This window comes from Cystoisospora suis, assembly GCF_002600585.1.
Source record: "Cystoisospora suis strain Wien I chromosome Unknown contig_1099, whole genome shotgun sequence".
In the NCBI taxonomy this organism is placed as follows: Eukaryota; Apicomplexa; class Conoidasida; order Eucoccidiorida; family Sarcocystidae; genus Cystoisospora; species Cystoisospora suis.
This window is the reverse complement of record NW_027153900.1, coordinates 40,716-67,052: the sequence shown is the minus strand read 5'-3', so window position 1 is coordinate 67,052 and position 26,337 is coordinate 40,716. Positions and strand designations below refer to the sequence as shown.

The window sequence follows — 26,337 nt, the reverse complement described above, 5'->3', positions numbered from 1 at the left end:
GCAGGAAATTCCGATAAGGTAGATGGAATCCACGGCAAAAAAAGCAGTGAAGAGGAGGTAGCTGAAGACGAGGATAGCAAAGCCAACAAGGACACGGAGATGAAAGAGGAGGGAAAAGGGGGGGATGAGGTCATAGAAAAGGCAGAAGAGGAGGAGAATGCAGCTCAATCTTTTCAGGAGAATGGTTCTCTTTCTTCCGGTGTGAAGCGTAAAAGAGATGATATCAGCGGTGCTTCCTTCCAAGGAGCCTCCAACAGACTACCTAACCAGGAAGAGGGGAGTGGATGTTCTTACTCTCCAATGGTAGAGGAGAATAGGACAGGAGGATCTCCCCCGACAGCTCTCAAGGAAGATACAGATGGGAAAGAAGTCATGATGCCGCATGAGAAACAGAAGGAGAAAGAAGGGAAGGGTAAGGCTGATAATCAGAATACCTCCTTGGAGAAGGAAAGCGTTGAACCGCATCAGGCAGACTCACCCAGAGAGCAGGTGGCCTCTTCTCGCTCCCCCTCAGTACCCCCCAGTTTACGCTCCTCGTCAAAAGAACGGGATGACAGGCGTAGAAATTTGGAAGGTGAAGAGGAAGCGGAGGTAGAAGAAGAACAAGAAAGTACCAGTGAAAGTAGCGGTAGCGGCAGTTGCTCGGAAGAGGATGAAGAAGAAGATGAAGAAGGGGAGGTTATTGTTAAGGACGACGGCGATGTTTTGATTCTTCTTCAGTTCATTCATATGGATTGTGTACAAAGAGAAACGTACACTGCATGTGCGTTAGCGAGTGGCTCAAGCCCTCATCGACATTTATCAGCCTTTTCTGTTGATCGGAATGGATTAGCTTCCTTGTATTTCGTCGATATGACTTCTGTTATAGCTGTGGAATCAAAGGTCCTTATCTTGGAAGCGTCAAAACTCTCTCCTTTCAAGCAGATTCATTGGATTTCTGAGGTGAATATGACAAGCCTTGCTGGGGCTACAAGAGGGGGGGATCGAAGAGCAAGGGAGGAGAGACGACTGAGAAAGGAAGATGGAGTTGATGTGATTCAAGGACATCCCGAGACAACTCAAGTTATTTCACGAAGAGAGATTCTAGGTGTTAAAAAAACGGATCTGACTCCTACAGGCTTACCGACCGCTTTAGTCCCTTCAGAAGCGAGACCTCATCATTCGCCTCTGTATACAGACAATGTACTACTTGCTCGGAATGCAGAGAAATCTCCCGCGCTGTCCTCGTCTCTGTCCCCATCACACAGCTTGAATCATCTCAATAGAAAACACCCTGAGGAGTGTCAACTGGCACACGTCAGTCCTGTGTTTCCTAGTGCTCCTCAAAGACACGTCAGAAAGAGAAGTCGTAAGAAAGAGAAACTGTTTCGTCAAAGAAGATGGTGGGCTGAACCACAAGCGGACCCGCAGGGAAGCTCTTCATCTTTATGTTATCCCTATGGTCTGAGAGGCCCAGGAGGAGGTGGAGTGCGAGATAGCTCAGGAGGATGTTTGATCGCTTTAGAAAGGAAGTGGGGTACCCTCTTCTTTTTCTATCCGAAGCTGAAGAAAGTCTGGTGGTTACTACTTCCTGATTTTCAGAGACTTGATAGAAACAGAGAAGAAATTGAAACTCCAGATGAATTTGATAAAGACAGTAGCAAGCTTCCTCCTTGGCTCAGGCGAAAACCTTCGAAGGAGCTCTGGTTGAAGATGATGTCACCTTTGTCCAACGGGGGAATGATAGGGACAGCAAAAGGTGGAAAGAAAGAAAGCTCTGACGAACAGACTATGAAGAGAAGAAAGCTCTCTTGCCAAGATATACATGCGAAGACAGTCGATTCTGGTGACCTTGTGAAGAACGGAGATATGCATCAGACGATAGATACGGAAGAACAAGAAGGACAACAGGGAAAGAAGGAAGACAAAGAGTACCAGGGGATTACTGGGGAGAGAGAATTTCCTTGTCGAGATCAAGAAGACAGGCACAAGACATTCGCGATCAAGAATAGCCCTATAGAGGTAATTCAGTACATGAATAGTTGCAAAAAGAAGTCCTGCTGAAATGCCGATTACTCTTGTGTTTCAGAACACATCCAATTCTTCTTTTCGATGTAGAGTTTCCCTCGTCGCTTCTCATTGGGAGGAGGGAAGTACCGGGGCAAGAGTGGATCGTACAGCTGGAGAGCTTCGTCTTGCTATCTCAAGCAGACGGACGTCCACACCCACTCCCGGTCTCTTTCGATGGTTGTCCTTTCCCCAGACGTCCAAGCTTAGTGTACATACACCTGGAAATGTCTCTGCTTCTCGGGTGATGACAAGTTGCCTTCCCGACTTAGAGGGGCGAGACTGTAGAACTGCGTGTGCAACTTCAGCCACCCATAGAAAGGACTAGAACACTCTCCCTTCCTCCGTGCTCTGTGTCCGAGTGTCGAGATAAATAGCGTTCCTTATCGAGTAGAGAAGGAGAAGGATGATTTCTTTCTTTATCTCTCATTTGCTTTCACTTCTATTTTCACCGTCAGCCAAAAGGTCTAAGCAAGCGTATCTTCTGTACATTCCCATTCTACCCTGATCCCTCTAGCCCTGTATGCACTGAGCGGGCAGTGTGTATACCGTGAGCTGCTTGTGAGCTTTCTTTCCTTCGAGAATCGAGACCGACACTCTATCGGTGTTTCTGTCTCCAATGAGGCTTTCTTTTTATTCATCTTCATGTGTTCTGTTCTTGCGCATTGCAGCACTCACGGCGTTCTCGTGGTCCTGGCTTTTCCTTGTGCCCGCCAAGAGCGTCGGCCTCTTTCTTGCCATCTCTGCTGATGTGTGAGCCTACTGCTCTGCTACCTCCTCCTTCATACCCTTTTTATTTACTCGGGACACGTAGCAACGGACACCGAGACGGGCAGTATGTCTCGAAGCCATTTCCAGACAGACCGGATGCCCGACTAGACATTGGGAGGGCCATCATTACCGCTGCTGATGCCTATGAGGTAGCCAGAGCTGCTATAGTGAGATCTGCACTAGAGGGTCCTCGGGTTGACGACGAGATTTCCTGTCCAGTCACTGGATCGGATCTGATCAGAGGTTCAAGACAGAAAGTGGTACAAAAGGCGATAGAACTTTTGAAAGCTGCAGACCTAGCAGCCGAGGAAGCCGTAGCTACAGCCGTTTACTGGTGTGACATAGAGAAGGGAGGCCACAGCCCATGGGCTCATCCAGTGGCAGAAGAGCTAGTGCAGCACGTAAGCTCTCGGACTAGAGTGGTCGCGGGGGAAGAAGAAGAGAAGCTAAGAGACCCGGCAAGGTTCATGTTCACCCACCACGGGTCGGGAGGCGCCGCAGAGACGCCACCCGGACTGGACGAACCCGACTTCTGGGGGCGCCGATGTGAGTGGGTTGCAAGCTACAGTGGCGGCAAGCCACGCGGTGCGCAAACAGGAGACAACCCTGGAGTACCGCTGAAGCGAAAGCAGTTTTCACAAGCAACAGACTCGAAGAATGGAGGAGGTGATCGCTTGAGCTCAGGCTGCGGTCATTTGCGAGAGATGGCACGGTACGATCTGCCCAGGATCTATCGGGACGCGATAAGAAAGAGTAGGCAAACGTATTGCTTGGTGGCATCTCAACGAGATTGCGCGTGGGAAAATTACGCACTGGCATCATCTTCCTGCAGCAACTGCTTCACAGTCTAAGGCGGCCGCCAAGCGCGCTACAAAAGATATTAGCATCGCTAGAGACAGGCGTTTCCAGCCGTCTGGCGCTCAAAACAATCCAGGTTTTGTATTCTTTGTCAGTTCAATCCTCTCTGAAGGTGATCGTGGGATTTGTCTTGATTGTTACAAGGGCCTTTGGCTGCTGCTGGGGTGGGGGTTTCCATTTTTGTCTTTGTAAAGCTCCAACTGCTCCTATCAGGCAAGGCTGTTCCAGTCGTCTTGACTCACGGGAGGAGTTACTCCGAGTCCCCTTACGTTGTAGTGTTTGTACAGCTACGTATACACAACGTCTCTTATTAGTCTCATTGTATACTCCGGCCATTGCTCAGCTTCAAGTCTCGATACAAAGTTGTCTGTGCACCGAGGAAGCGGGCACAGTGATGCATGGCGCGCCTGAGGTCTACCCAGCAGCGTTGCGGGAAAAGCATTCATCACAAAAAGGCCTTGATCCACACAGAGCCACCCGCCGCGTCTGGCAGTCACGATACAACAGCGGGCGCGGGTGCTCAGCGGCACGCGCGGTCCAGGATCCGAAGCCCTACAGTCGGTTCCTGGTTGGACGGCGCCCGGGGCAGCCAGCAGCGACACCGGAGAGGCCCGAACGGCGAAGACAATCACTGTGCCTGCTACGGGTCCAGGAGACTACTTTGTACGTATGAGGACATCTGGACGCGGTAACAGGTCTGAAGTGGCAGAGATTCCGAAACAACCCTTGCCGGACAACGAAGAGAGGAAGTGGGTCGCACTGACTTATGATGAGACTGCGTTCGTGGCACACCTGTAGTGGACAGGCGAAAACAACCCGCTATACTGGAGTGCCGAATGCACTGGGCTAGGCCTCCTCGATTCTACATCAACTCGGCGGACACCTCAATGTCAGTCGTGAATGAAAGAGGTGTCCCGGATACCAGTTCGTCCCCTTGATAGAAGACTCTATCCGTGCTGGTCAAAAGGGCCGAGACTCCGAACACAATCAGGTGTCGGGGATTTCAACTGTGCTGCTGGAGGGTGCCATAGATCCTCCTTTCTTTTCTCCGACATTCAGGTAGTCTTTCTACCACGCTTGTGTAGGCGCTATTCCATTGCTAACTCGCCGTCCCCTCCGGTGTGTCGGGAACCGAAGAGCTACCCACTGAACATTCTTCGAGTAGATATTGCAGTCATAATGTCAGATCAAAGAAGCAAGCGCACAAGTATCTACTTCTAGTCCTCCTGTCGTGCTACCGTGGCTGGCGGTTTTGCCTTGGGCAGGTGTGCACCGGCAAATAGGCGGCTCTCTGCTGTGCACACCTCAGGACACGATACTCCATAATCTCGGTCTCACTACAAATAGTGAAGACACGTACTTCCTTGTGCACAGGCCAGTCACACGTCTACGGTAAGGCTGTCTCCCTGCCTGCGGATCCGCTTCTTGCCGACCATGAGGTTTGAGTTGCTACACGCCAGCGGAGACAGCATGGTGCTCCGATAATGGATGCTCCTGCATCGCCGTCAGCTTTTCTGCCACACGTTGCCAAGAGCCAGAGAAGAAGCACACACTCTCGCAATAGTGATGCAGAAGCTGACCACAATCTCCGAGTTGTGCATCCTTCCTCTCAGCACAGAGGCGACCAAAGTGCAGTTCACGATGACTCGACTTCCGCGTGCTCTACGACTGGAGAGTGACAATCTTACTGGCTCATCGACACGCATGCAACAAGCCTCCAACTTCGTGATCGTAGCGATGGGTCCGACTTTTCCAGGGCATCATTCAGGCGATGAAGTGCTCTGGCGCGTTGAGTTTGCAGACGTTGGGTTTCACCCTGTTTTTGAGTGCTTCTTCAGGTGGACACTCTTGTGGCGGTCCTTTTTTTCGTCGTTCAACGGGAAGACGCGTGTTGCTTTTCCTCGTGCCTCCCTTTGCAGCGGGCGACGGCAGCTCGGAACTGACCCTTACACGGCGGCAGCGCTATTGTTGGAGAACACTGTGAACTGTGCCGTTGAGGACACCATCGAGACCTACGAGGGAAGTGCTTTCCCTTCGGCCGTCTCCCTTAGCCTGTTGGGACGTTTTTTTATCATAAAGCTTGCTTTGCAATACTGTTTCTCAAGCTATTCTCAAGGCGCATGCAAAGAATTTCTTTCCTCAATGCTTCCTGTTAATGTATATTCTTCCTGTTATTCTGTCACTGACATCTCCTCGACTTGGCCTTACGAGAGGGCTCATGCATGTCTGTCCCGTCGCAGTTTTCACTTTTGTCACTGAATTCCAGGAATACAACGTGTTTCTCTAAGGCAGACTTCACAGTCTGTCTCAGATCAGCTGTAGTCTGGTCCCATTAAGGGGAATTCGGAGATTGACTCAAGTTTTGAAAAATGTAGCGAAGGGATCTTATTTGGGGATGCTTGCGGACATAGTCGCTTTTTTTCCTGGCTGAAACTGCGGAGTCCACCGCGCTTGCGGTAGTCGACTACAGACAAATCCCTGTCCGCCAGTCGTCGGCGCACTTTTCCTGATGTAATGGAGTTCGCAACGTATTTGGGTCTTTCCTGTCCCGTATCAGTTTCTCACGAGGATGCGTATCGTTTCTCTTCATCGTCTTCCAGCTGTCATCGTTTCCGCGGTAAGGACCACAACTGGGTAGTCTGAAGTTCCTTCGTGTACTAGAGGTGTAGCCACTCAACGATTGCCCCTCGAACCCACTTGCTGAATGCCTCTTTCGCTTCAGATAGTGGAATCCATCGTGTCCGTATGCCGCATTTGAAGGGCGCGTTCCCGACGGCGTTTTTCCTACCCTCTTTCCCCCCTTAATTCGGCATGTCCGTCTCCTAAGGGGCTCTGCCGCGCGTGTGGCCCTGTATGGTGTGCATGCTGCCGGGGATGGAACTTTTTGGCCGGCAATCACAAGAGCCGCGCAGTCAGACGCGTTTCTTTAACCAAGTCTCCGGTTTACCTTCTCGAAGTTCTTCGTCCCCCTGGGCTACTTCATCGTCTGCAGCTCACCGTTCTGGGAGCTTCAAACAACGCCTTTTTCAGGTGTTTCGTATACTTTTACTCTTGTGCAGCCTGCTGGCTGAGTGTTTCACTGCGGTCGCAGAGGTGTTCGTAAAGTCTGCTCGACGTCTTGGTGCAGTATGCGGTTCTTTCTGGAACGGGGGCGATGTAGACTGGAGTTCTTTTTGGAGAACATCCGGCGAAGACGATCTTGAAGGAAATGCCGAAACGTCTTTCGGGTTAGAAGGGGGGGGAAGGGGTGGGGGTAAGAGGATAAGAAAAGGGGGGGAGCGGAAGAAACTAGATTCTCGGGCAGCGCCACTACCTCGCCGTCTGCGCATACTTCTCTGCGGGCCAGTCCACTCAGGAAAAACTGCGCTTCTGTACCGGCTTAAAATCGGGAGTTTCATACCGACTGTGCCCTCTATGGGCGCATACAAGTATGTCTTTCGGAGTACTCTTTTCTCGTGATGCTCCGCAGTGCTCTCTCTCGCCCAGGAACGCGTCACTTTTTACTGCGGGACTTCTCAGACGGGCCTAGGTGGCAATCTTCTATCTGTAGGAGTCTCTCTTTTCGAAGTGTTGCCAAGTCCGATAGCGGTTTGTACGTTGCAGTGTAGGCAGAACAGTAAACTGTTTGTTTCTTTCTTGCGTCTTCGGCTGCATAGAGGACAACGAGTGAAAGGGATCTCGATTGCTTAAGCCTTGTTAGTAGTGTCCGTTGAATCCTCATCTTCGTTTCGATACGTCTCTTTTTCGACGGTGCTCCTTTCGATGCAGCGGTTTCAGACAAGAAAGCTCTGGTAGTAATTTGAGGGAGGTGGAAGAAAACCTCCCTACTTTTTTCCGTGAGATTGATGCCGGAAGACCTGTCTTTCTCCATAGCTCTTCCTGGCAGCTTTCTTTTGTTCCTTCGACTGTCGTACCTCCGCGCGCGTTTCCATTCAGAGCAGTTGTGATGGGGTGGTGAGGTGAGGCTTCTTGAATGTATTCCCCGGCGGGTGTGCAGAGAACAGCAGGGATCTTAAGCTGTTTTATCCGCCTGCTTTTTCCATGCTGCGTAAGCTCTATTTTGATTTTCTCTTTTTTTACTCTCAGGGAAGAGTTTTCCGTAGAACTCGAAGTCCATCACCGTCCGACAGCTACTACTCGCCAGCAATCCTTTACATCTTGTCCTGGTAGCTCCTCCTCACCTGCAAATATTGTTTCTCGTGAATCCTTTCCTCAGTCCTCATGGAATGCTGAAATCAATGGGACTCGCGCATACTCTGGTGACTCTTTTTGTGAAGACGCCCTCCTAGAGGAAGGCTATATGAGCTCCGGGGCAGGTGGAGCAGGGTGGAAAGAAGTATCTCATTGTCAGGAAGTGGAAAAGAAAAATAGTCTGAAAAGTCGGAAAGAAGAGAAAACATCATTCTCATTTGCTTCGGGGGAGAAGGTTTCCTGCGAGATTTCACAACAGAAAGTTCATCTCACAATCTGGGATCTAGCTGGAGGTGAAGGTTTAGAAACGAGATGGCGTGCTATGCAGGAGGTCAGTCCGCTACAAGTTAGCTCGCTATGATGTTGCCAGATGGAATAAGGCGGAAGCTTAGATGAATCGATTCAGAAGCTATCATGAAGAAGAACAGCTGGTTGATAGCTTCTGTTCCACCTTAGATCTCTGCGGATCAAAAGTGCGTGAACACGCGTCCTGTTCTAGGTGTCCATCTGTATCTACCATTGCACACATCTGTAGATAGACTCAAGGGCTGACAGGTAACCGTCTTCGGTTCCGAAGGGTTTGCTCATCGTTAAGATGTTAGCGGTCAATGGAGAGGAAGTGCCAAATAGAAGCCTTCGAAGCTACTCAGGCAGATCAATCTCTGCATAGACAAATACAGAGGTATACGAGAATTGTAGAGCTATTACTTGTTACGTACGTGTATAAAGCGGGGTACGCCTTTTTTTTGTATGGAGCGTAGTATGTATGTACACCTGGAACGGGTTGAGGGCTTGTCCTCTGTCTTCGATAAGCAAAGTACACTGCTCAGAGGAAATAAATCGAGTCTAGAGACGTTCCCGACTTGCCCACGGTAAGGGTAACTGGTGGTGCAACATGGACGAACGGTAGTGAAGTCGACTGTATCTACCAAGGTATGAGCTTCGAACCTTCTGCAAAACACTGAGGGCATTCATCTAAATATACATTTGTCTATGTTTCTCCATATGCGTACGCGCAGCTTGCTAGATGGATTGTTTAGTAAGTCGCAGCGACAATGTGTGACACTTGCATGCAGTGTAGAGGTCTTGTTTCGCGTTTGGTTCAGGACAAGACGCCTCCATGTGATTATGTAATGCCTTCTTTCTCCGTACGTGCGCGAGGAAGGGAGGAGAACTGTATCTCGAGGCTCTTCGTGTTTGCTTTGAGTATATCCGTGTATATACTTGTATAGAACAGTCTCATGCTCATGCGATATGAGCTGCGAGAGTGTCGTCCTCATTTTCGCTTACAGGAGTGTGATGCCGTCATCTATGTACTGGATAGTACCCTCTTCACAAGTCCTGAGAAATCGCTTGCGAAACAGAGGGCTGTGGAAGATGCGCGTCGAGAGATCCTTGGCTTGTTCTACGAGGAGTACTTCGTTCTACATAAAGAAATACGGTTTCTCATTTTCATAACAAAACAGGTATCGACCTGGTTTCTTACATGCAGTCGTGCCGAGCAATGCTCGTCGGTACTTCGTTCTCCATAAGTTCAAGAGTCAGCACGCGCGGGGTGTTCGGGGATCGTGTACTTTTGTCCTGGTTAGGTATTTTAGTCTTAGTCATACCTGTGACTCTTCAGAGCCATCAAAGACACGTTAGTACTGCCACTCCCGCTGTTAGGCAGAGTGCTACCAGGCCTTTCCTACACACGACCTATGAGAAGACTGAAGTATTTCCTTATTATGAAGCTCCCGCGATCACCCAGGACGAGAAACGCTGTCCGTGCTCAACTCGCCTAGGTGATAGGCCCAGCATGCTTCTCACTATGGCTAGCAATACAAGTACTTCTGCCGTTGGGCAGTGAGGTTTTTCTAGCTATTTTAGGGTTACCGCTGGAGCGACTTCCTTTTAACCAGTGCCTTCGTACCACCCTACTTACATTCTCGTCGTACTTATTGTGCACTTGAGTGATATTGAGGTGGCGCCGGGGGGGGGCTTCACTGTGATGCTGCGTTTCAATGCGTGGTCTCACTGAAATGAGATCGCGTGCATGCGTTCCACACTGTCGCTGTTGCACTTCTCTCTATAGGATCTGAGGACGGCTGCATCCGCATCACAAGTACTTGAGTTGCTTGAACTCCCTGATGATTTTCAAGCAAGGTAGGTTATCTTTTCTACTGTTTGTCTATATGGCTAGTTGGAAGCACTTGTCATGTTGGTTGGTCGACAGTGGTGAAGACATGTAAGCTTCTTTCTCTTTGACCAGCTGCGCTTGAGCTTGTGTATGAATGCATGGGGTCGATACGTGGGGCACTTCTGGCTTGCCCGGGGCCTTGTGAGGCAGGTGCTCGCCGTCGTGTGTACCAGTGGCATACGTACACTTGAGCGGCTTCCTAGCTCGTAATGGAGAGTGTCAATCTATTGCGACTCTTCCAGACAAACAGGTGAAGAGAAAAAGAAGATTACGGAGTGAATTATCGCGTTGTTCGAAGGGAGCTGAAGATGCGGGTGGCTATTACCTTTCATGGAGTTAGCCAAAGAAGGGGCGGTCCGGGTCTTAGCGTATCTGTTTTCAGCTAGAACTCAACGCATGGTTAAAACATGTGTGTCTGGTAGGACAAGAGAAGGTGGCTAGATGTCACTGTCTCAGGCGTCACCCGAGGAAAGAAAGCTGCGGTGAGCAGCTAGAGATGTGGGGCTCTTCAGCAGGCCAGGGCTTAACGAGACAGTCAGAATCTGTAGGCGCTTGCCAACATTCCCCTGATGAGGCATCGCAATGCAGCTCGAGAATTCATCATGCTTTATTTTTTTCTGGCGGTGTACTCTCATGCCTGTACACAGGGAGTAAATCCTTATATAGAGCGATCTCGCTACCTGTGTGCACGGGCGCACATATGTGTACCAGCGTAGCCGAATTCTTAGGGTACATGTACAGTCTTTCCTGTCTACCCGGTTATACATATACGCATATATATATATATACGTATGGATATGTATGTAATGCATACCGTTACTCCATATGTAGGCGGCCTGAATATCTGCTTTCGAAAGACAGTCGTGTGTCTCCACTTTTTCTTCTTCAGATTGCTAGTGATGCCTTGTAGCTCTGTTTCTGGCGCCGGGCTCGTTGAGGGACTTCAGTGGTTAGTGAGTGACGGAAAATGTACCTGTTTTGAAGAAATAGCCGAGCGTGGGCAACTACACGAAGAACGCGGGCAGCTACCACAGGAGCCCGTGGGCTTTCTGCCTTCTACCGGGCCATCATCTGTAAAACTGAGTTCATCGACAACGAAAGTTGAAACGGAGCGCGCTCCTATATCGCTCACAACCGAGGTGGGTGGAAAACCCAAGCCGTCAGCAGTCGACTCTAACGTGGTTTCAAAGGTAGATGGCTGTGAGAAAAGGTGCGCCCTTTCGAATGGAGTTGGTGATAGTGTTCACAGCGAGCCACAGAGAAGGGGGTCTGTGGACAGTGCATCGCCGGGAAAGCTCCGCGAAAAAGCAGCAGAGATGGTGGAGGAACACTTGAACAAGAATACTGTCAACGCCTTAGTTGATCTTCTGAATGACAGAGGCGCCACCGAAGAACGGAATTTCAAAACAGATATATCTGTTGACCATGCGTGAAATGCTCGTGAGACTGCATGCTCATGAAGCTTTGCGGAAAACCCACGCGACTTTCCGGTGTGACGCAGAAAGAAACTTTGAGGTTAGGGAGCTACACGCTTTATCTTCGATACAAAGAAAGCGCGAACGCAGTGTCTTTGGGCGTGCTGCGAAGTCATGCCTGGGGAGCGCTAGTCAGTTCCGGTCCCTGAGGTGGAAATTTGAGCTTGCCTTGGCTTTCTAGTACATTCGGCGACCAGCCTTTCAATAATCGCGCCGTTAGGCGTGCGTCCTGTTGCTGAATTTGCACCATGCAGAAAGTGACAGTGGAAAGACGTAAGGTCTAGAGGGGTTCTTATCCTGGTAACCCAGTGTGCCACAGTCAGCTGAACCCGCTAAAAAACGCTGTCGCTACGTAGTGCGAGGCGTTTTGAGTTTCCTTGATATAGTGGATCAAGCGCTGCCACCTATGCGACTGAACTACTTTTTGGCTTGTCACATACGCCGCTTACCGCTGGCGACAGGTCGCTTGTACATGCCCAAGGAGGTAGGCGGGGGAGTCCATGGGAGAGGGAAAGCGTAGGCACAGGGCGGCGGTGAGCATGAGTGTGCGACCACGCGTACTGCGCCTCCCATTCTTGTTCACTAAAATAACCTTCGTCAGCAAGCCGGTGCAACTTTTGTTTGAGAAACCTCGGTCTCGCGGACCGTAGAGCGTACTGCCCACATAAGCTGCTTGTTGCTGTCTGGCTTCCGCTCCCACACTCCTTGGCTCATTGCCCGCTGGGGAAAGCCAAGCGGCGCTAGACAGATGACAGAATACGATTGTAACGGTACAGGGAATGCGCAGGGATCGGCACGTGTCGCGCAAAGACCGAGGGACGCGAGGTTGCCCGCTTCCATCGCTTCTGGGCTACTGGAAGATGACAATAGTTTCGATGACGTTTGGCCTAGAAACGCAAGAGTGCAGTTTGAGAAATCGGCAGCGCTCTCACAAGGTCTTCACACGGATGACCTACCCCGGAATCCGACTGTATTCGACCGGGGCCTCACAATATGAAGAGACCAGACTGCTCCGTCATCCTTATTTGGATTTAAGACAATGTGTTCGATTGGTCCAACATCGCTACGGTTTTTGAATTTAGACAGTTTCACACGACTACGGACGGCGCTCTTGAAACAGCCGCCCGCAGCCATGCGCCGACCACAGCCGGTCATCGCACAGCATTCTGAGCGTGCACAGTCTGGAACCCCAGCAGTGTACTGGCGTGTCCGACCATGTTCACGTTTGAGGAACTGGCACAATCAAGTCACCATGCAGGTCGTGACTCCGCAGTCTTCCTCGCGCAGGGAGTCCGTGTCTCGCACTTTCCCACGGTCTGTTCGCCGCAGGAGAAACGGATGCCATTTACTTGCCGAGGACCGTCTTGAGTGACCACGCCCCTCCAATAAGCCACGCAACGAAGCTGCACCAAGTGAAAACAACGCTGATCACAGCTTTCGCGCAGTAGCTATTTCCCCGCCACGTCCACTGGCAGATGTCATGCGCGTCTACGGAATTACAGATCGACGATATCAGCATCGCGACCGCCCACAAAACAAGGAAAACGGCGGTCAACACTTGAACGTTACGGTTCGACCGGAGTTGGTCCATGACCGAGCTGAGTACAAACACAATATAAATGATTGTGGAGAACAAGATCAAGCAAACAATGTAGGCCGTGTCCCAGTGCCAGATTGCCGCTCCAATGACGCCTGCAACACAACATCGGAAATGCCACGCAGACAATGAGTTGGAACGCACAGCCGTAGACGGGCTGCCAGCTGGACACAAAACCTCAAAAAACTGGTGACACGATCAAGGCGTACGGTGACTGCTCTGCTAAGCATCGTGTACTAGGACCAAAGTGTGACTGCGGGGGCATAGCGACCGTCCGATCGGACTCAACCCTGTTGTAGCAAATTCGCACAGTACGCGGGGTCAGCTTTTGTCACGGGTGACTAGATAGCGACAACATGCCACTCTAATGCGGCCGCTGCTGCTTGAACAGTTAACGAATGTGGGGTCTGTCGAGGGGGCTGAGACGTTGGGAAAGTATGGAACGAGTTCTCGGCCGTTTACTGAAGAATTCCGATGAAACTGGCCATCCTGTTAGAACACCAGGCGGTAGGTTCTTTTGGGAGGCAGCCGTGCGGCTTGCACTTCCCGGTCTACTGAAAACGGGAGGGAGATTCTGCGGCGTAAGCGAGGTGTGTTCCGTGGTGGTCTAACGGACTTCAACTCAACCTACCTAGAATCCACGCAATGGTGGCTATAGCAAAAATGGTCTTGGCTTGTCCGGTAAGAGCCGCCATGGCGCCCACAACGGTGTAGACTGGAGGAGAGGATTGTGCCGAGCTGTAAAGAAAAAAAATACATCACCATGACAACAGTCTGCCGCCCTGGCGGTGCTAGAAGTCAGTCCAAGTGAAACAAGTGGTTTGTTAGTACTCATGTAATCACTGATAGCCGTAATCCGGCCCCTTTCACAGCGTAAGTTGTCAATGCTCTAGAATGGTGCGGTGACGCCGGGGTCACCGGGGGAACTATACCCCTCTCCGGAATGCGCTCCCTCGCTCAATCAGCTTCTTTCGACTACATACACAACAGAGGTGAACAAGCAGCTATGGAGACGCGGCAGGGACAACGGAAACCAAAAACGGGAAGCTTTTTACGAAACGAAACCGTGGGAAAAAAAAGTAACTTGGGCAGAACAATCCTGCACATACACACGCGAGGCAGTTGTTCTGGCGTGAAAAAAACCAGCTCACTTCTGCTAGTCCGGATGCTGGGGGCGGCGGCACTTGTGAAAGTGGCAATGAGCCCGACAACAAGCCCTCCAAAAAACCAAGAGACTGCAGTACACAAAAAAAAGGCATACCGGATCAAAACCACATACGGAGAAGCCCGACGTTCAGAAAAGCGCCCGCGCTAAGCCGGACGCGTCGGAGTCGCTAAGGCGCGGGCTGTCAAGCGCGGCAATCGAGCTGTCTCGAAGGGACGCACCGTGAGGTCAGCTTTTCTGGAAGCGGGTCGCAGCCCCTCTGCATCGGCGACGTCGAAACGCAATAATTCTGGCCTCATAGGGTCCACGCAGAGAAGTCTAAAGAGCTCGCCTTTTGCCGAGGTGTTGCATCCGACAAATTGACGCGCATCTTCTTGCTGTAGGGAAGGTCACGTGTCATGTGTGTGCACGTGTTTACCGAGGTTCATTGCGTCCCCCTCACGCGGTTCAATTTTTCACTCTTTTCTCCACGCTTCTCAACCACTAACAATCACGAGGTTTCGTAAAGACCTACGAACGATGTGTGGGCCCGAGCGTCAGGTAGTCTACGACACCATACAGACGGATGCTCCTTGAGTACGATGTCGCTGACTGGTTTGGCCTCGCAACGATGGAGCTTCTGCGTCGCGCCGCGGACTCTGCGGGGTGTTGAAGCCCGTCACCGTGTTGCACACAGCGCTACCCACGACGTATTGATACATTAGTCCCCCCCCCAGCCGCTACTTGACTTGGTTGGAGTGACTCACGCGTGCGACAGGCGGCGCAAGCGGGGTCTGCTGTCGGTGCTGCGGCCATGCGAGTCCGTGTCTAGAGTCTCATTCGCTTCGACCGGCCTGCGCGCAGGTCTCCATCGCCCCCGAGCCCCCACAGTCGGGTTGAACGCTGAGACCCGAAGAGTACATCTCGAAGTTTACTGGTATCAGGCATCGTTACGAAGCTCTCGACCAGTTATTGAGCCTCCGGCTAACGCTGAAGCCGGCCAGTTACAGCCAGTCACATAAGAGCTGAACAATACACTGCCGCTGCAAGCATACTCGGCGCGTGGTTGGCTGCGTGGCAGCTTGTTGGTTTGTCTTTCAGCTGCATTGATCACCTCGACGGGAACTGCTAACAGTTTGGCCGCCGGCACTCATCATGATGGAGTGACAAGCCTGCTTTAACCAGGTCCTCACAAGAGGACCCAAGTGCCCGTTCAGACAAGTAAAACAACGAGCGTACGAGATCTGGCTAACAGCTGTCCTTGGCAGACTGCTGTTGAAAGCCTCTTCACTCCACTGGCACACAGTAGGGGCAGAAAAGTTCGCTCCGAGTACGGCTTCCACACGTCGGGGTGGAATCCGACTACACGCAGCGGTATGCCCCACGGTACAGTTGCCGAGGTTGTTCCGTGGCCTGGAACCGTGTGGCAACTGAAAGCAAGAAACGTAGTCTTTAGAAAGCTCACAGAGTCTGGATAAGACGGTTCGGAAGGAGACCTTGAACGACACCCTTGTAGGAACTGACTCACCAAACCCGACGGCAGAAAAGCACGGGGACTCGGTGTGGTGCATTTCTCTACCTCTGACACACGTTCTTCAGCTTGGTTTCTTGAGGCCTAGTTTCCCAATAAGCCTCTTATCCACCTGACCTGCGTTCGCCAGGATATCGCGAAAACGGTGGCGGCGGCGTCTGTCCTCTCTCTGTTGTTTTTTACGTCGCTCGCCTGCTTGCAGGTTGCCTATCCGATCTACGTGCGTTGACACCCCGAGACGCTTCTCTTCTTCGATTCTCTTGGCGATTTTCTTCTGAGTGCTCGCTTGTCTGCTCCGCAGTTCTGGCAGGGGCATACGTTGTCCCTTTGGCTGCGCTGTTGGGGTACACACCACACACGGTCTACGGGGACCGAGTCTGCCCGAGGACCCAGTGATTTCTCAAACGTAGCTCACTACCGCAGACATAGCTTCCCGGTTTCAGCACCAAGAGAGTCAAATTTAGGAAAGCACACTGGGCCTAAGAACATTCAAACTGGTTTCCTATAATGTTCTTCTTGCATCCTGATAGACAGCATCCTCCTACTGAAATTACCCTCTTCCGCGCTGGGCATAGCCTTTTTTGAGGCTTTTTCTTCTCAGAAGGCCCGCTATCCAATAGAAAGCAAGGCGCAAACGTTTTCATTCAGCTGACTTCTGATGCCGCCGTCCATTTTACCAGACGTCGTATAGCCTGCTGCCTCTCCAACTGGCCGGTAGGGTACACCGATAACTTTGCTGTGTACACGCATACCCACTACACCCTAGACGGCTACGTCTCCGAGCGTAGGAGATTCGAAATGCATATCCGCTACATGTAGTCCTGCTTTGTCTAGCAGAGCCGTTCTTTCGCTACCGGAGCTTCGCTTTGTCTGGCACTGCCGTTGCTTTGCAAAGAGGGAAAGCAGCTTTATTATGAGCACCGCTTCCCTCTCAGGACTTACTGGTTCCTAAAGCCCTCAAGGCCGTACTGAAATACTGCCTCTGCTGGAAGGTGCCCAAATGGGGATAGACTGAGATGGCCACAACAGACAGACAGAAGTAAACGAACAGACGTCGACAGGGGAGAGAACTTCTGCTTGCAGGCAACGCACTACGGACCTCTGACTTCTACTAGGCCTATGGAAATAAGCAGGAGAGCAGAGAGCTGCTTCAGCTGTAGGCACTCCTGATTCATTTGGCTCCCCGGGGCGTAGCTTGAACAGAGTAGAGTGAGGGGTACACATTACAGGGACTGCTAACCGTTTCTTAGTCCACTAAGAGAATGGAGGTAAGGAAAGCACTCGTATACAAACGCGAATGAAAAAGAAAAGAGAGAAAAGAAAGTCCAGCTGGGAAAAGACGGACGTAGAACGCGGGGGAGGCGCTATAGGAGCCCTACATACAAGGTGTAAAAATTGAGACGCGGGGAGTTCGGTATTCAAAGGTTCTCTCCACTCTTCGGGAACATGACTGTGGCCCCCTTGGGGTAGATGTGCAGAGATATCACCGACAACAGCGATTTGATTCGAACATCCTCAATGTCGCCTACCCCTGTCACCCCGCCTTCTTCAATGGTGCATGCGCACTGGGTAGTAGTGTGACTTACATGATATATATATGTGAAGCCCCGACAGAGACATATACAGTCTGAAGTGTGCACATCCGTGTGGGGAAAAAACAGAAGAAGGTTTGAGTACGATAACAACTGAGGCACTCCTGTAGACCGTCCTATTGCCTGACCTTCATCCTTTATTCATCGTTAGCTGTAGTTGAGCAAACGAAGTCATGGAGAACAAAGTATTATTGCAAAAATAACCTGAAAGCTTTTCAGGAATGTGGCGACAAACAAGAGTAGAGGAGAGACACGGATGTGCCGGTACCCAACAGACGTGAGCTGCTCCGATAGAAAGGGGAAAGGCATAAGAAGTCCCCGTTTCGTACAGCTTCGCTCCCAAAAGTGCTTACCGAGTTTTCGGATGTCCCGGACCGTTTCGTCGAAAAGCATCTTGGCTTTAGCTTGAGCTTCGTCTAGAGTCGAGCTCCCCTTCTCTCCCTTCTTTCTGAGAGCCAAGCCCTTTCCCGGGGAATCCGCTTCCGCCTCATCACGAATATGAGAGAGGCGAGCTTGTCGAGGGGATTTGATTCTTCTGCCGAGAACATCTCGTTCGCCTATCGACTTCGGTCTGCCAGGGTGGGCGACTGGGTCATCTAATTCTTGCACTGAAAGTGCCCTTTGTTTTTCCGCCTGCGCGCCTTCAATATGAAAAGATCCCTTAAATCCGACTGGCGACGGTGTCGCTAGCCTTCTAGCGTCACTTGGGCTGCGCATACACGCCGCTTCATGAGGGCGAGACGAAAGACTGGGAGACGTAGAAGGAACGCAGACATTCTTGGAATGGGCCGTAGTAACACTTGGCGAAGGTTTTCCATCGGCGGCACTTGTAGTTGAGAGCTCACTGATGCCCATTTCCACTTTTTGCCGTTTCTTCTTCATAGGATTCTTTCCTAAAGATGAAACGCTTCCTTCCTTGGTTGCTTCCGCGACAGGATCATAGCTCTCCGAAACTTCGGAGAAGTCTTCAGGCTTCTTGTGTTCCTCAGTCTTTCGCGCATAGGGAAAGGTGTCCTCATCGTCTCCCCAGAAAGCTGCACACATGGCTCGTAGTCTACGTTCCGCTTCTCGGCGTTTCTTCTCTTGATCTGATTGAATGGCGTCACGTGGACTTGCCGCTGTATCTTCGCCCGAAGATGCAGATGGACTGCCGCTTTTGTCACTGAAGCCAGTGGTCTCCGGTTGTTTCTTCTTTTTCCTTTGTTTCTGCGTAGACCCCAGGATCTCCGCGCTCACCAAGGCTTTCTTCATCGTACCGACACCAGTAAGAAATGGAAAGTCGTCAGATCGAGCACCCGGTGGAGTGGTAAGAACAAATCCCCTACAAGGCCCTGCAAAGAATATAAAGCAGGAAACTAACTCTCCGAGTGCTGACGTGGAATAAGGAAAGATAATGAGTTACCAAAGGCTTTGTAACTTTCCGGTGCCTCCAAAAAGAAAGTGTACAAAAAGAGGGCGTTGTATCGCTTGCTAGTCATCAACGCCCTTGGAGCGAGCCGTGATGGATAGTAACAGCCTGCGCTGAAGATCGGACGATGAAAATCCACCACGAATACTTCGTCACCCGTAACAAGTCGCTTCCACAGGGCCCGACGCTTAAACACCTGTCTCTTCTCTGTCATGGCATGCAGCGAATCGATTCTTGAGTTTTTTTTTCATCCGCATGCGCATGCGGACGGATGCTTGCCTCGCTCAAACGTTGTTTTGAAATTTGCTCCAGAGAACACCTGTTTAGGCTAGTCCTCCTTGATAGTCGTTTCTCCACCACAGCATTTTTATAGACGTAAAGAGAAGTTTGCCATGCTCTTGCAGGCTCTCGAGGGCCTCTGCGGGAGACTCCACAGCCTGCGTTTATCTTGTTGGCGTTCTCATCGGACCACATATCTCCTTACCTCCAAAGAAAAATCACTCTGGTTCGTTGGCGGGAGTTCCCAGGAGACCAATTCGATCCCGGTGGCGGTGAAAAGCTGGCTCAAACCCAAGTGACACTTCAGGGGCTTACTCTTTTCAGTGTTCTATCCGATGTGGTTTTCTTCGTCGTTTGTATGCTGCTCGAGAGGCAGAGAAGAGGCGTCATCTCTTTCTCTTCTCTCTTTGCTTTGTCCCTCCTCCACTGCATTCCGGCATACAGCTGCTTGATGGTTAGTACGGACTGATTTTCCTCACTCTTGACTGTAGTTGACTTTCTTCTGCCTTCATATCTCTCCGTTGTGAACATGGCGCTACCGTCCATCCATCTTCCCGCTCTTCTGGCTAGTGGGGCTGGAGGGGCATGGAGAAGAAAGCAGAACTTTCTTTTGACTTGCATTTTTCAGCGAGTATCAGAAGGAACGGTAGCTACCTCGTGTCCTTGTTGTCATACTATTAGAAACGTTTTGAGCAATTCTTCGTGTCATGGGAAGATTCTTTCTCAAACTTCATCACCCGATCTCTTCTTGGCTTCTCTCCCGGGTCTCATTCAAGTTCGCACAGCCAGATCGTCAGCAGTGCCATGCCCTCATCGTGAAAGCCCGTCATCCTCTTCTCCGTCCTCATTTTGTCCTTCTTCGACTTCAAACTCTTCTCCTCCACTACCTCAAACTTCTTCTTCTTTCCCTTCTCTTTCCTTCCGCTCGAAAGATTCCCGTCCAGTGTTGTTTTCTCATATGAAAGGCAGCTGGAGCAGTGCAGAGAAAGACCGTTTGGACCTGTGGTATGGAGCACACCCACTTACAAGAGAATTTCGACGTCTACTTGTTTTGCAAAACAAACGAAGGGTAAAAGGTAAGACGACTGAGATAGGAAGGCCACCACGGAAATCTGTTTCTTGTTCATATTCTCAACACTATGAGACTGGTGAAAGTCTCTCTAGACATGTCACCAATCTTCCTCTTCATTCAGTTACAGAGCTAACCGCTTCTTATTCTCCCAGTTCTTCTGTCTCCTCTCAACGTGTCCCTTCGTCTTCTGAATCTCCTTCTTCTTTTCCTTCTTCCTACCCTTTATCTACGGAATCCTCACTGAGCTCACCCAGTCTACTACGGTCGCCAAGTATTTCCGATCAAAGGGCAGAGTCCCTGCCGTCCGTGTCTATGAAGAGTTCTAAAAAGAAGGAGAATCTCTTAAAGACCTTGATTTCTTCAGCAGAGAACCTACCTACTAGGGACTTGGTTTTCCTGTTGAAACATACTCACAAACTGTCTTTGGGTCAGGAGAAAACCCTCTCTTATCCATGTCATATCTTGGTCATACAATTCTATCTCGCAGCCGTGTCAGCTCTCTTCCCGCGTCTAAGTTCCTTATCGTCTTCTAGTCTAAAGGCTCTCCTCGTTCCTCTTCTAGACCTCTTTCTCCTCACTTCTCAACAATCCTCGTCCCCCCCGTCCATCGCATCGTTCTCTTTCGCATCTCCTGTAGATCCTTCTTCAGACAGCGCTACCGTCCGACACTGCGCTTCTTCCTCATCTCTTTCCTCTCGTGATACAGCTCGGTGTTTGCGACACTGGCAAAGTGATTCTTCTGTTTTTTCCAGTGGAGAGCTAGTTCTTCTATCGTCATACTCTGTCTGTTCTTACCCCCCCTCGGCTTCCTTTCCTTCTCTCTTTGACATCTTTCATCCTCTCCTTGAAGGTATCTGCATGAGAGTTATACGGTATGCTTCAGCTCTTCCGTCCCATCTTCTTCTCTTCTTCTTCAACTCTTTCATTCGCATGGGGTTCTATCATGTTCCTCTCATTAACGAAGTGAGGAAAGAAATTCTGGTCCATAGAAAAGATGAAGACCATTGTAACAAGCCATGTCAGCTCTCGCCTCAAGATATCTCTATGGCTCTTACGACGTTTGCTCTTATACAGAAGGAAAGATCTCTACGAGCTAACAGTAAAGGTCGCCCTAGCCGTTGGGTAGAAGAAGATATGTGTAGAAAGCAAGGTGGTCGACAGCGAGAAGAGACTGTTCAGGGGCTTCATGTTTTCGACGATAGAGAAGGAGATTTATCATTTTTTCCCAGCAGATCATCGCCGTCTTATCTACGGTCTCAGCATAAGGCAAGGGGAGAGAAAGTGGAACAGGAACAAGAGAAAGGAGCCAAGAAGGAGCTTCCATCTTGTGCCGAAGCTTCTTTTCCGCTATCTTACAGCTTTTCTTCTTCTTTTCAAGGTCCCTCTCATATGAATCTTCACTCCGTGCAGCCTTCTGAGTCACCTTTGTCTCTCTCAGAACATGACTCATGTCTTTCTTCTTTTTGTCGGTCATCATCATTCTCTCTAACGAACGGGGTTAGTTCTCTCCCTTCTTCTCATCCACCATCCCTGTCATCTTCAAGTTCTCAATTTTCCATACCCTTATCTCCTTCTTCTTCTTCAGACTCTTCCCTCGCCTCTCCGTCTTTGTCCTCTCTTTCAAGCCCTTCTTCTTCGTCTTTTGCTCCTGGCCGTCAAGGCTCTTCGAAACTGAAACTGTCATTTAGACAAGAAGACGGTGAGACACACGCAAGGCAAGAGCGAGGTCTTCCTTCTTCATTCGCTTCCTTCGCTAACGCGACTTCCACGACAACACCTCTGCTGGAGCTTCCTGATTGTTCTGAAGTGTTTATATGTCTTCTTGAACGACTAAACAGATCTCTCTCTCTTCATTCTCAGGCTTTAGAGTTCCCCCTGTCGAGTGCCGTCCAAATTCTCTCGGCGTGTACAAGGTTTCACCAAGCTTCTTCTTCTTCGTCTTCTTCTTTTGTCTCTCCTTTCAACTCCAAGGTAGCAATAGGTACACGATACCCCTCTTCCTTGCATTCTGTTGAAGATAATAGAAGGGACGAAGACCTCTTCTTTCAACGAAGACAGAGACAAGAGGACAGGGAAAGTAGAGATACGATCAACGGCAAACTCGGCGAAGCTTGTGAAAGTAAGGGGACGCCTTCGTCAGTCAGACCACCAGAACTCCAACTCGCCCGAGTTTCTGACGCTTCTTCTCTTTATCAGTCTTTAACGGCACGTGACCAAATCCATGGTTTTGAAGGAGGACGTGGTCCTTTCCGTTCATCGCATCTTCCTCATATGTGCGGTCCCCATGCGGACAACGTCGACTTCAGTAAGATACAAGAGGGCGCCGCATGCAACGAAGAGGCTGTCTCATTGTCATCTGGATTTTCTTCTTCGTCTTTTCGTAGTGATACGAATCTGGGGAATGAGAAATCCGCATTACACATTCAGCGAGCAGATGAACGAATCTCGAAAGGAGTAGAAGGAGACGGAGGAGCAGACGGAGGAGGAGGACGACGACGAGGATTGCGGTGTCCTGAAGGTGTACATACAAGTAGTCTCTTGATATCTGATACATGCCAAAAGCTATTTCAGGTAGTTATTCTCCCATCTCATAGAGAGACGTGGAGTCTTCAGCTTGTGGCAAGTGCTATGAATGCTATTGCGACGTGCTCAGCTCTCTTTCCTAGCTCTTGCAGTCGTCGAATGATTTTACAAGAATTAACTGGGAAACTTTTATTTCTTCTAAGACGGGACCAAGACAGTCATCGGCTTATATGCGGGGCGAAGGGTTTCGACGACTCTCAACAGATTGTATCCGGGTCAGTCTACTCATACGAGGGAGGGCGAGAAGAAGATCTAAGCAAGGGTCGTAGAGAGGAGATTGTTCCACCTCGGTCCTTGTCAGCTTCTACGACGACAACGGAAAGGATGAAGGAAGAAGATAGAATAGTAGTAAAAGGTATGCGGAGATTCGGACGTACTGTTTCAAGTATAGATCCATCCGAAGGGACGGAAGAGCGAAAGCGTTCTTCGGAGGAATCTACAACAGCCTTTGCGTCGTCATCCTCTTCATACTCCAAAGAGTCCTGTTTCTCAGAAGAGAGAAAGAGAGAAAGAAAAAATGTTCGGCTACGAGGAGACCAAGCTGAGCAGGACATCGCTGGTAGTCGGGATAGAAATCCAGAGAAGTTCGAAGACCCAATTCTTAGTACCGAGGAGAGGAAAAAGATTGTAAGCTTCTCTTTAGCGCTTCATGCGCTAGGAAAACAAAGCATAAGTCTTACTAAGGAAGTCTTAGAGGATCTGCTCGAAGCGTGTTCTGAACTGTTGCTACTTCACTCAAACCCTCTGGGAATGCAGAGAAGCCCGCAAGCTGGGTCCTACTTCAGTGCGAAGTTCTCAGTTAGAACAGGACTCGACCAAGCTAATAGTCAAGATTGTATTAACGATATTACTAGAGATACCCGGCGAGTTGAGTTGGTGGAAGGATCTCTATATAAGGAATGGTGTGTAACTGCATGGGGATTATCAAAGCTTCTGAGCTACTACCATCCCGTCGTTCCCACGAGAGGAGAAGAAGGAAAAATCTTGGAGGGAAATGGTTCTCCGACTTTGGCCGAAGACTTCCGTAAGGATATATCACGATCTCTCCCTTCTGCGTGCTTGCTTAAGAAAGAGAAGACAGAGAGTACCGCAGCGAGGGGCTGCGGGGTTGAGGTTCTCTCTGGTGATGTTCTGCAGCAAGAGGAGTGCAGGCAGAAAGAAGAAGAAGAAGGACGTCGAAAGAAGGCAGAGGAACAGGAGGCACCTAACCGTGCCAAGACGACTTGGCAAGTCTCTACTGTTACTGCCACGTCATCTGAGTATTGTCATGTCCGAGAGGATAAAGGAGAAGCTGCTGAAAGCGATGCGGATACAGAAGAAAACGAACACGCAACTCCGGATGAAAGGGAGACCGTGCTACAAACCTCTACTTGTACTCATTCAGACAGTGAAGGGTTAGGTCTGGGCAATGGGATTTCAGCATACTCGGCCTCCAGTCATGGCCCCCACTACATAGCAAAAGTAAGACAGGATGAAATAAATGGGTTCTTCGAGGCGTACACGTCAAAGGTATTTCGACCTCTGTTTGTTCTTTTAGGCGCCGGGCTTATGACACATCAGAAGAAATCCGACCCTATTGCTGTTTCGCAGTTAGCGGACGCGCTCAGGCGCCTCTTGCTGCTAGATCAGGAGTGCTCAAACAAGAGATTAAGTGGTCACGTGGTGACCAAAGAAAGCACTTGCTCCGCGACACGGGAAGAAAGACCCTTTTCAACTGTGGGAGAAACAGACCATCTGTTTACGTTCGCAAACGAGTATGTTTCTACCTTGCCGTCAGTGTCCTATGAAGATTTAAGTTCCCCTGTAGCCAAGACAGTTGGTGTACGTACACCTCTGGAGGACGACCATACAGACAGAACGTCAGGTGGGGGGTTAGTTCGTGTGTCCGAGAATTCTCACCCCGTAGCAGAAAATCAGCGTCTGATGTTGCCGGGAGAGTTACGGGGTCTATTGCGGTCCATTGCCTGGTACCTAGTGAAATTTGCCGGTGAATTCAAGCCTCACCATCTACTGCAGACGGCTTGGCTGTTCATACAGCTGAATCTCTTGGAGGCGTTAAATCAACCTGGATATCCGCCTTCGTCGTTGTCCTCAAATGGATTAGGCGCGAACAGGACAGGCAAAGCGGAATGTTCTCAAGGAGTAGAACACGCCGCCGTGGAAGCTCAAGTAAATCCAATAGGACATAGGAGCGAGGATCCAGTGGCTCTTAGTGCTGCGGGTGCAGGAGTCTCGCGACACATGAATGTCAATGACGACTGTGGAATAGACGGTGTGAAGAAGTGTAACGAAGGACCTGAGCGAAGGGGTTCTGAGGTGACTCCTCCCACGGATCGCAAGCGGACAGGCTTGTGCAAGCCCACATTCACCTCACACTTGAGGTTTTCTCGTGATACCGAAAAGGCGGAGAATGACCTGAGTGTATGTACACCAGGAAGGGGCAACGTCACGAGACAGACTTCTTTACTACCTTCTTCATCTGGTGTCAGCAATGCAGAATTTCCTCTTTCGGCCACGCCGAGCTCCGACTCAAACGGGCAGAAGAAAGATCCAGCAGTTTCCTCTGAAAGCCAAAGTGATTCTTTAGAAGCTATCACGACGGCATCTTTCATGGGGTGTGTTTTAGATCGACTACGGGAACTAGAGCCGACCCTCGATGAGAACAATTCCTTCTATCTTCAACGGCTACTAAGAAGCTACGCACTAGCCTACCCTTCCATACTAAAGCGTCACCCAAAGCGCATTCGGAAATTCGTTAAGCGAAGACTAGGTGAAATTCCAAAGGCGTAAAAGAGAACGGCGAGCACGAACGTTGTCCACTGTGATGCAGTACGCTCCAGTCGAAGTGATACTCATGGTGATGGTGGGCTACGACGGCTTTTTCTTTTGGTAGTTATTCGCAGTTTCTTCTGTTCTACTTTCTTGCTTGTGTATGCATATTACAGATGGACTGATTGTACACGTCTTCTGCTTGAGTGATATCGGTCGGTTCCATCGGCTCAAGTTTCAGGTTCAGCGTTTTTTTTTGGCATGTCTCCGGTGTTCATGGAGATGAAAACCTTCACCGCGCTAAAGATTCTAAACGGTGATACATCGCTCGGCAACGGAAAGATGGCTTTTTGGGGAGGCTCTTTCCTTTAACTTTCTCCTTCTCGTATCTTTCTTTGAGAGAACCGACGACAGTCCGAACCAGAACCGAACACGCACGGCTATGACACTCCGTACGCGTCTGACCAAAGTACTCATGGTTTACTTCCACACTACTCCCGACTGAGGTTCACCGACATCTAGCTGTTTTTGCTGAGAAAGCAGTTGCTCGGAGTACGAGGCCTGTATCGCAGTAGCCGGTGATGTAGAGATGCGTTCTTCCTCCTTGCTCGGGGGCTCGCACTCCACATAAAGCAGTGGAAAAACAAAAGACCATCTTACCTCCGACTTCTCCGCTGACAGTTCTTTGTCAGGGTGACTGCTTGAAGGCCCTCCTGAGGGGGGAGCCTGTTGCTGAGGAGGCCCACGAAGGTGACGTCTTTCTACTTTTTTTTTCAACAGTCTGCCAAATCTTTAAGGAACGTGCCTAGTACTTCGTGATGCAGAGAGCGGAGAAACCTAGC

General features: G+C 50.2%; 5 protein-coding genes across 5 annotated transcripts in view; 3 read left to right on the top strand and 2 right to left on the bottom strand.

Annotated features, from left to right (window-relative positions):
* CSUI_002665 (uncharacterized protein) overlaps positions 1-4,167 on the top strand; it is a 10,007-nt gene extending 5,840 nt beyond the window's left edge. The window contains exons 5-6 of the mRNA XM_068062865.1: positions 5-2,001; positions 2,718-4,167. Coding sequence (XP_067925162.1) covers positions 5-2,001; positions 2,718-3,668 — 2,948 coding nt within the window. The 3' untranslated portion in view covers positions 3,669-4,167. The remainder of the gene's footprint in view (positions 1-4; positions 2,002-2,717) is intronic.
* A 1,297-nt stretch (positions 4,168-5,464) lies between these two features.
* On the top strand, positions 5,465-11,478 carry CSUI_002664 (adp-ribosylation factor family protein; the record flags this gene model as incomplete). Its single annotated transcript, XM_068062864.1, has 5 exons — positions 5,465-7,103; positions 7,762-8,197; positions 9,159-9,332; positions 9,941-10,011; positions 10,935-11,478. The coding sequence occupies exons 1-5, from the start codon at positions 6,529-6,531 to the stop codon at positions 11,476-11,478; spliced, it is 1,800 nt and encodes a 599-aa protein (XP_067925161.1). The 5' UTR covers positions 5,465-6,528.
* Positions 11,479-12,514: 1,036 nt separating this feature from the next.
* Positions 12,515-14,982, bottom strand: CSUI_002663 (uncharacterized protein). Its single transcript, XM_068062863.1, has 3 exons — positions 14,269-14,982; positions 13,749-13,855; positions 12,515-13,212 (listed from the first exon to the last, which is right to left on the bottom strand). Exons 2-3 carry the CDS (start codon positions 13,810-13,812, stop codon positions 12,866-12,868), a joined length of 411 nt encoding a protein of 136 aa, XP_067925160.1. The 5' UTR covers positions 13,813-13,855; positions 14,269-14,982; the 3' UTR covers positions 12,515-12,865.
* Positions 14,983-15,726: 744 nt separating this feature from the next.
* Positions 15,727-18,944, bottom strand: CSUI_002662 (uncharacterized protein). The gene is made up of 3 exons (XM_068062862.1): positions 17,738-18,944; positions 16,735-16,803; positions 15,727-16,128 (listed from the first exon to the last, which is right to left on the bottom strand). The coding sequence occupies exons 1-3, from the start codon at positions 18,633-18,635 to the stop codon at positions 15,857-15,859; spliced, it is 1,239 nt and encodes a 412-aa protein (XP_067925159.1). The 5' UTR covers positions 18,636-18,944; the 3' UTR covers positions 15,727-15,856.
* A 201-nt stretch (positions 18,945-19,145) lies between these two features.
* Positions 19,146-25,795, top strand: CSUI_002661 (uncharacterized protein). Its single transcript, XM_068062861.1, has one exon. It carries the CDS (start codon positions 19,601-19,603, stop codon positions 25,514-25,516), a length of 5,916 nt encoding a protein of 1,971 aa, XP_067925158.1. The 5' UTR covers positions 19,146-19,600; the 3' UTR covers positions 25,517-25,795.
* The last annotated feature ends 542 nt before the right edge of the window (positions 25,796-26,337 follow it).

What these genes read in the sequence shown, in the direction of transcription:
- CSUI_002663 (XM_068062863.1), bottom strand. Translation starts at nt 13,812, where the DNA reads ATGGCGGCTCTTACCGGACAAGCCAAGACCATTTTTGCTATAGCCACC. An exon ending in CACCATTGCGTGGATTCTAG is followed by an intron (nt 13,213 to 13,748) that starts GTAGGTTGAGTT and finishes GTTGTGTTGCAG; the next exon opens with GCGTCATTGGAGCGGCAATC.
- CSUI_002661 (XM_068062861.1), top strand. Translation starts at nt 19,601, where the DNA reads ATGGCGCTACCGTCCATCCATCTTCCCGCTCTTCTGGCTAGTGGGGCT.
- CSUI_002662 (XM_068062862.1), bottom strand. Translation starts at nt 18,635, where the DNA reads ATGAAGAAAGCCTTGGTGAGCGCGGAGATCCTGGGGTCTACGCAGAAA. An exon ending in CCGGGACATCCGAAAACTCG is followed by an intron (nt 16,804 to 17,737) that starts GTAAGCACTTTT and finishes TGGCCATCTCAG; the next exon opens with TCTATCCCCATTTGGGCACC. An exon ending in CTTGAGGGCTTTAGGAACCA is followed by an intron (nt 16,129 to 16,734) that starts GTAAGTCCTGAG and finishes GTACCCCAACAG; the next exon opens with CGCAGCCAAAGGGACAACGT.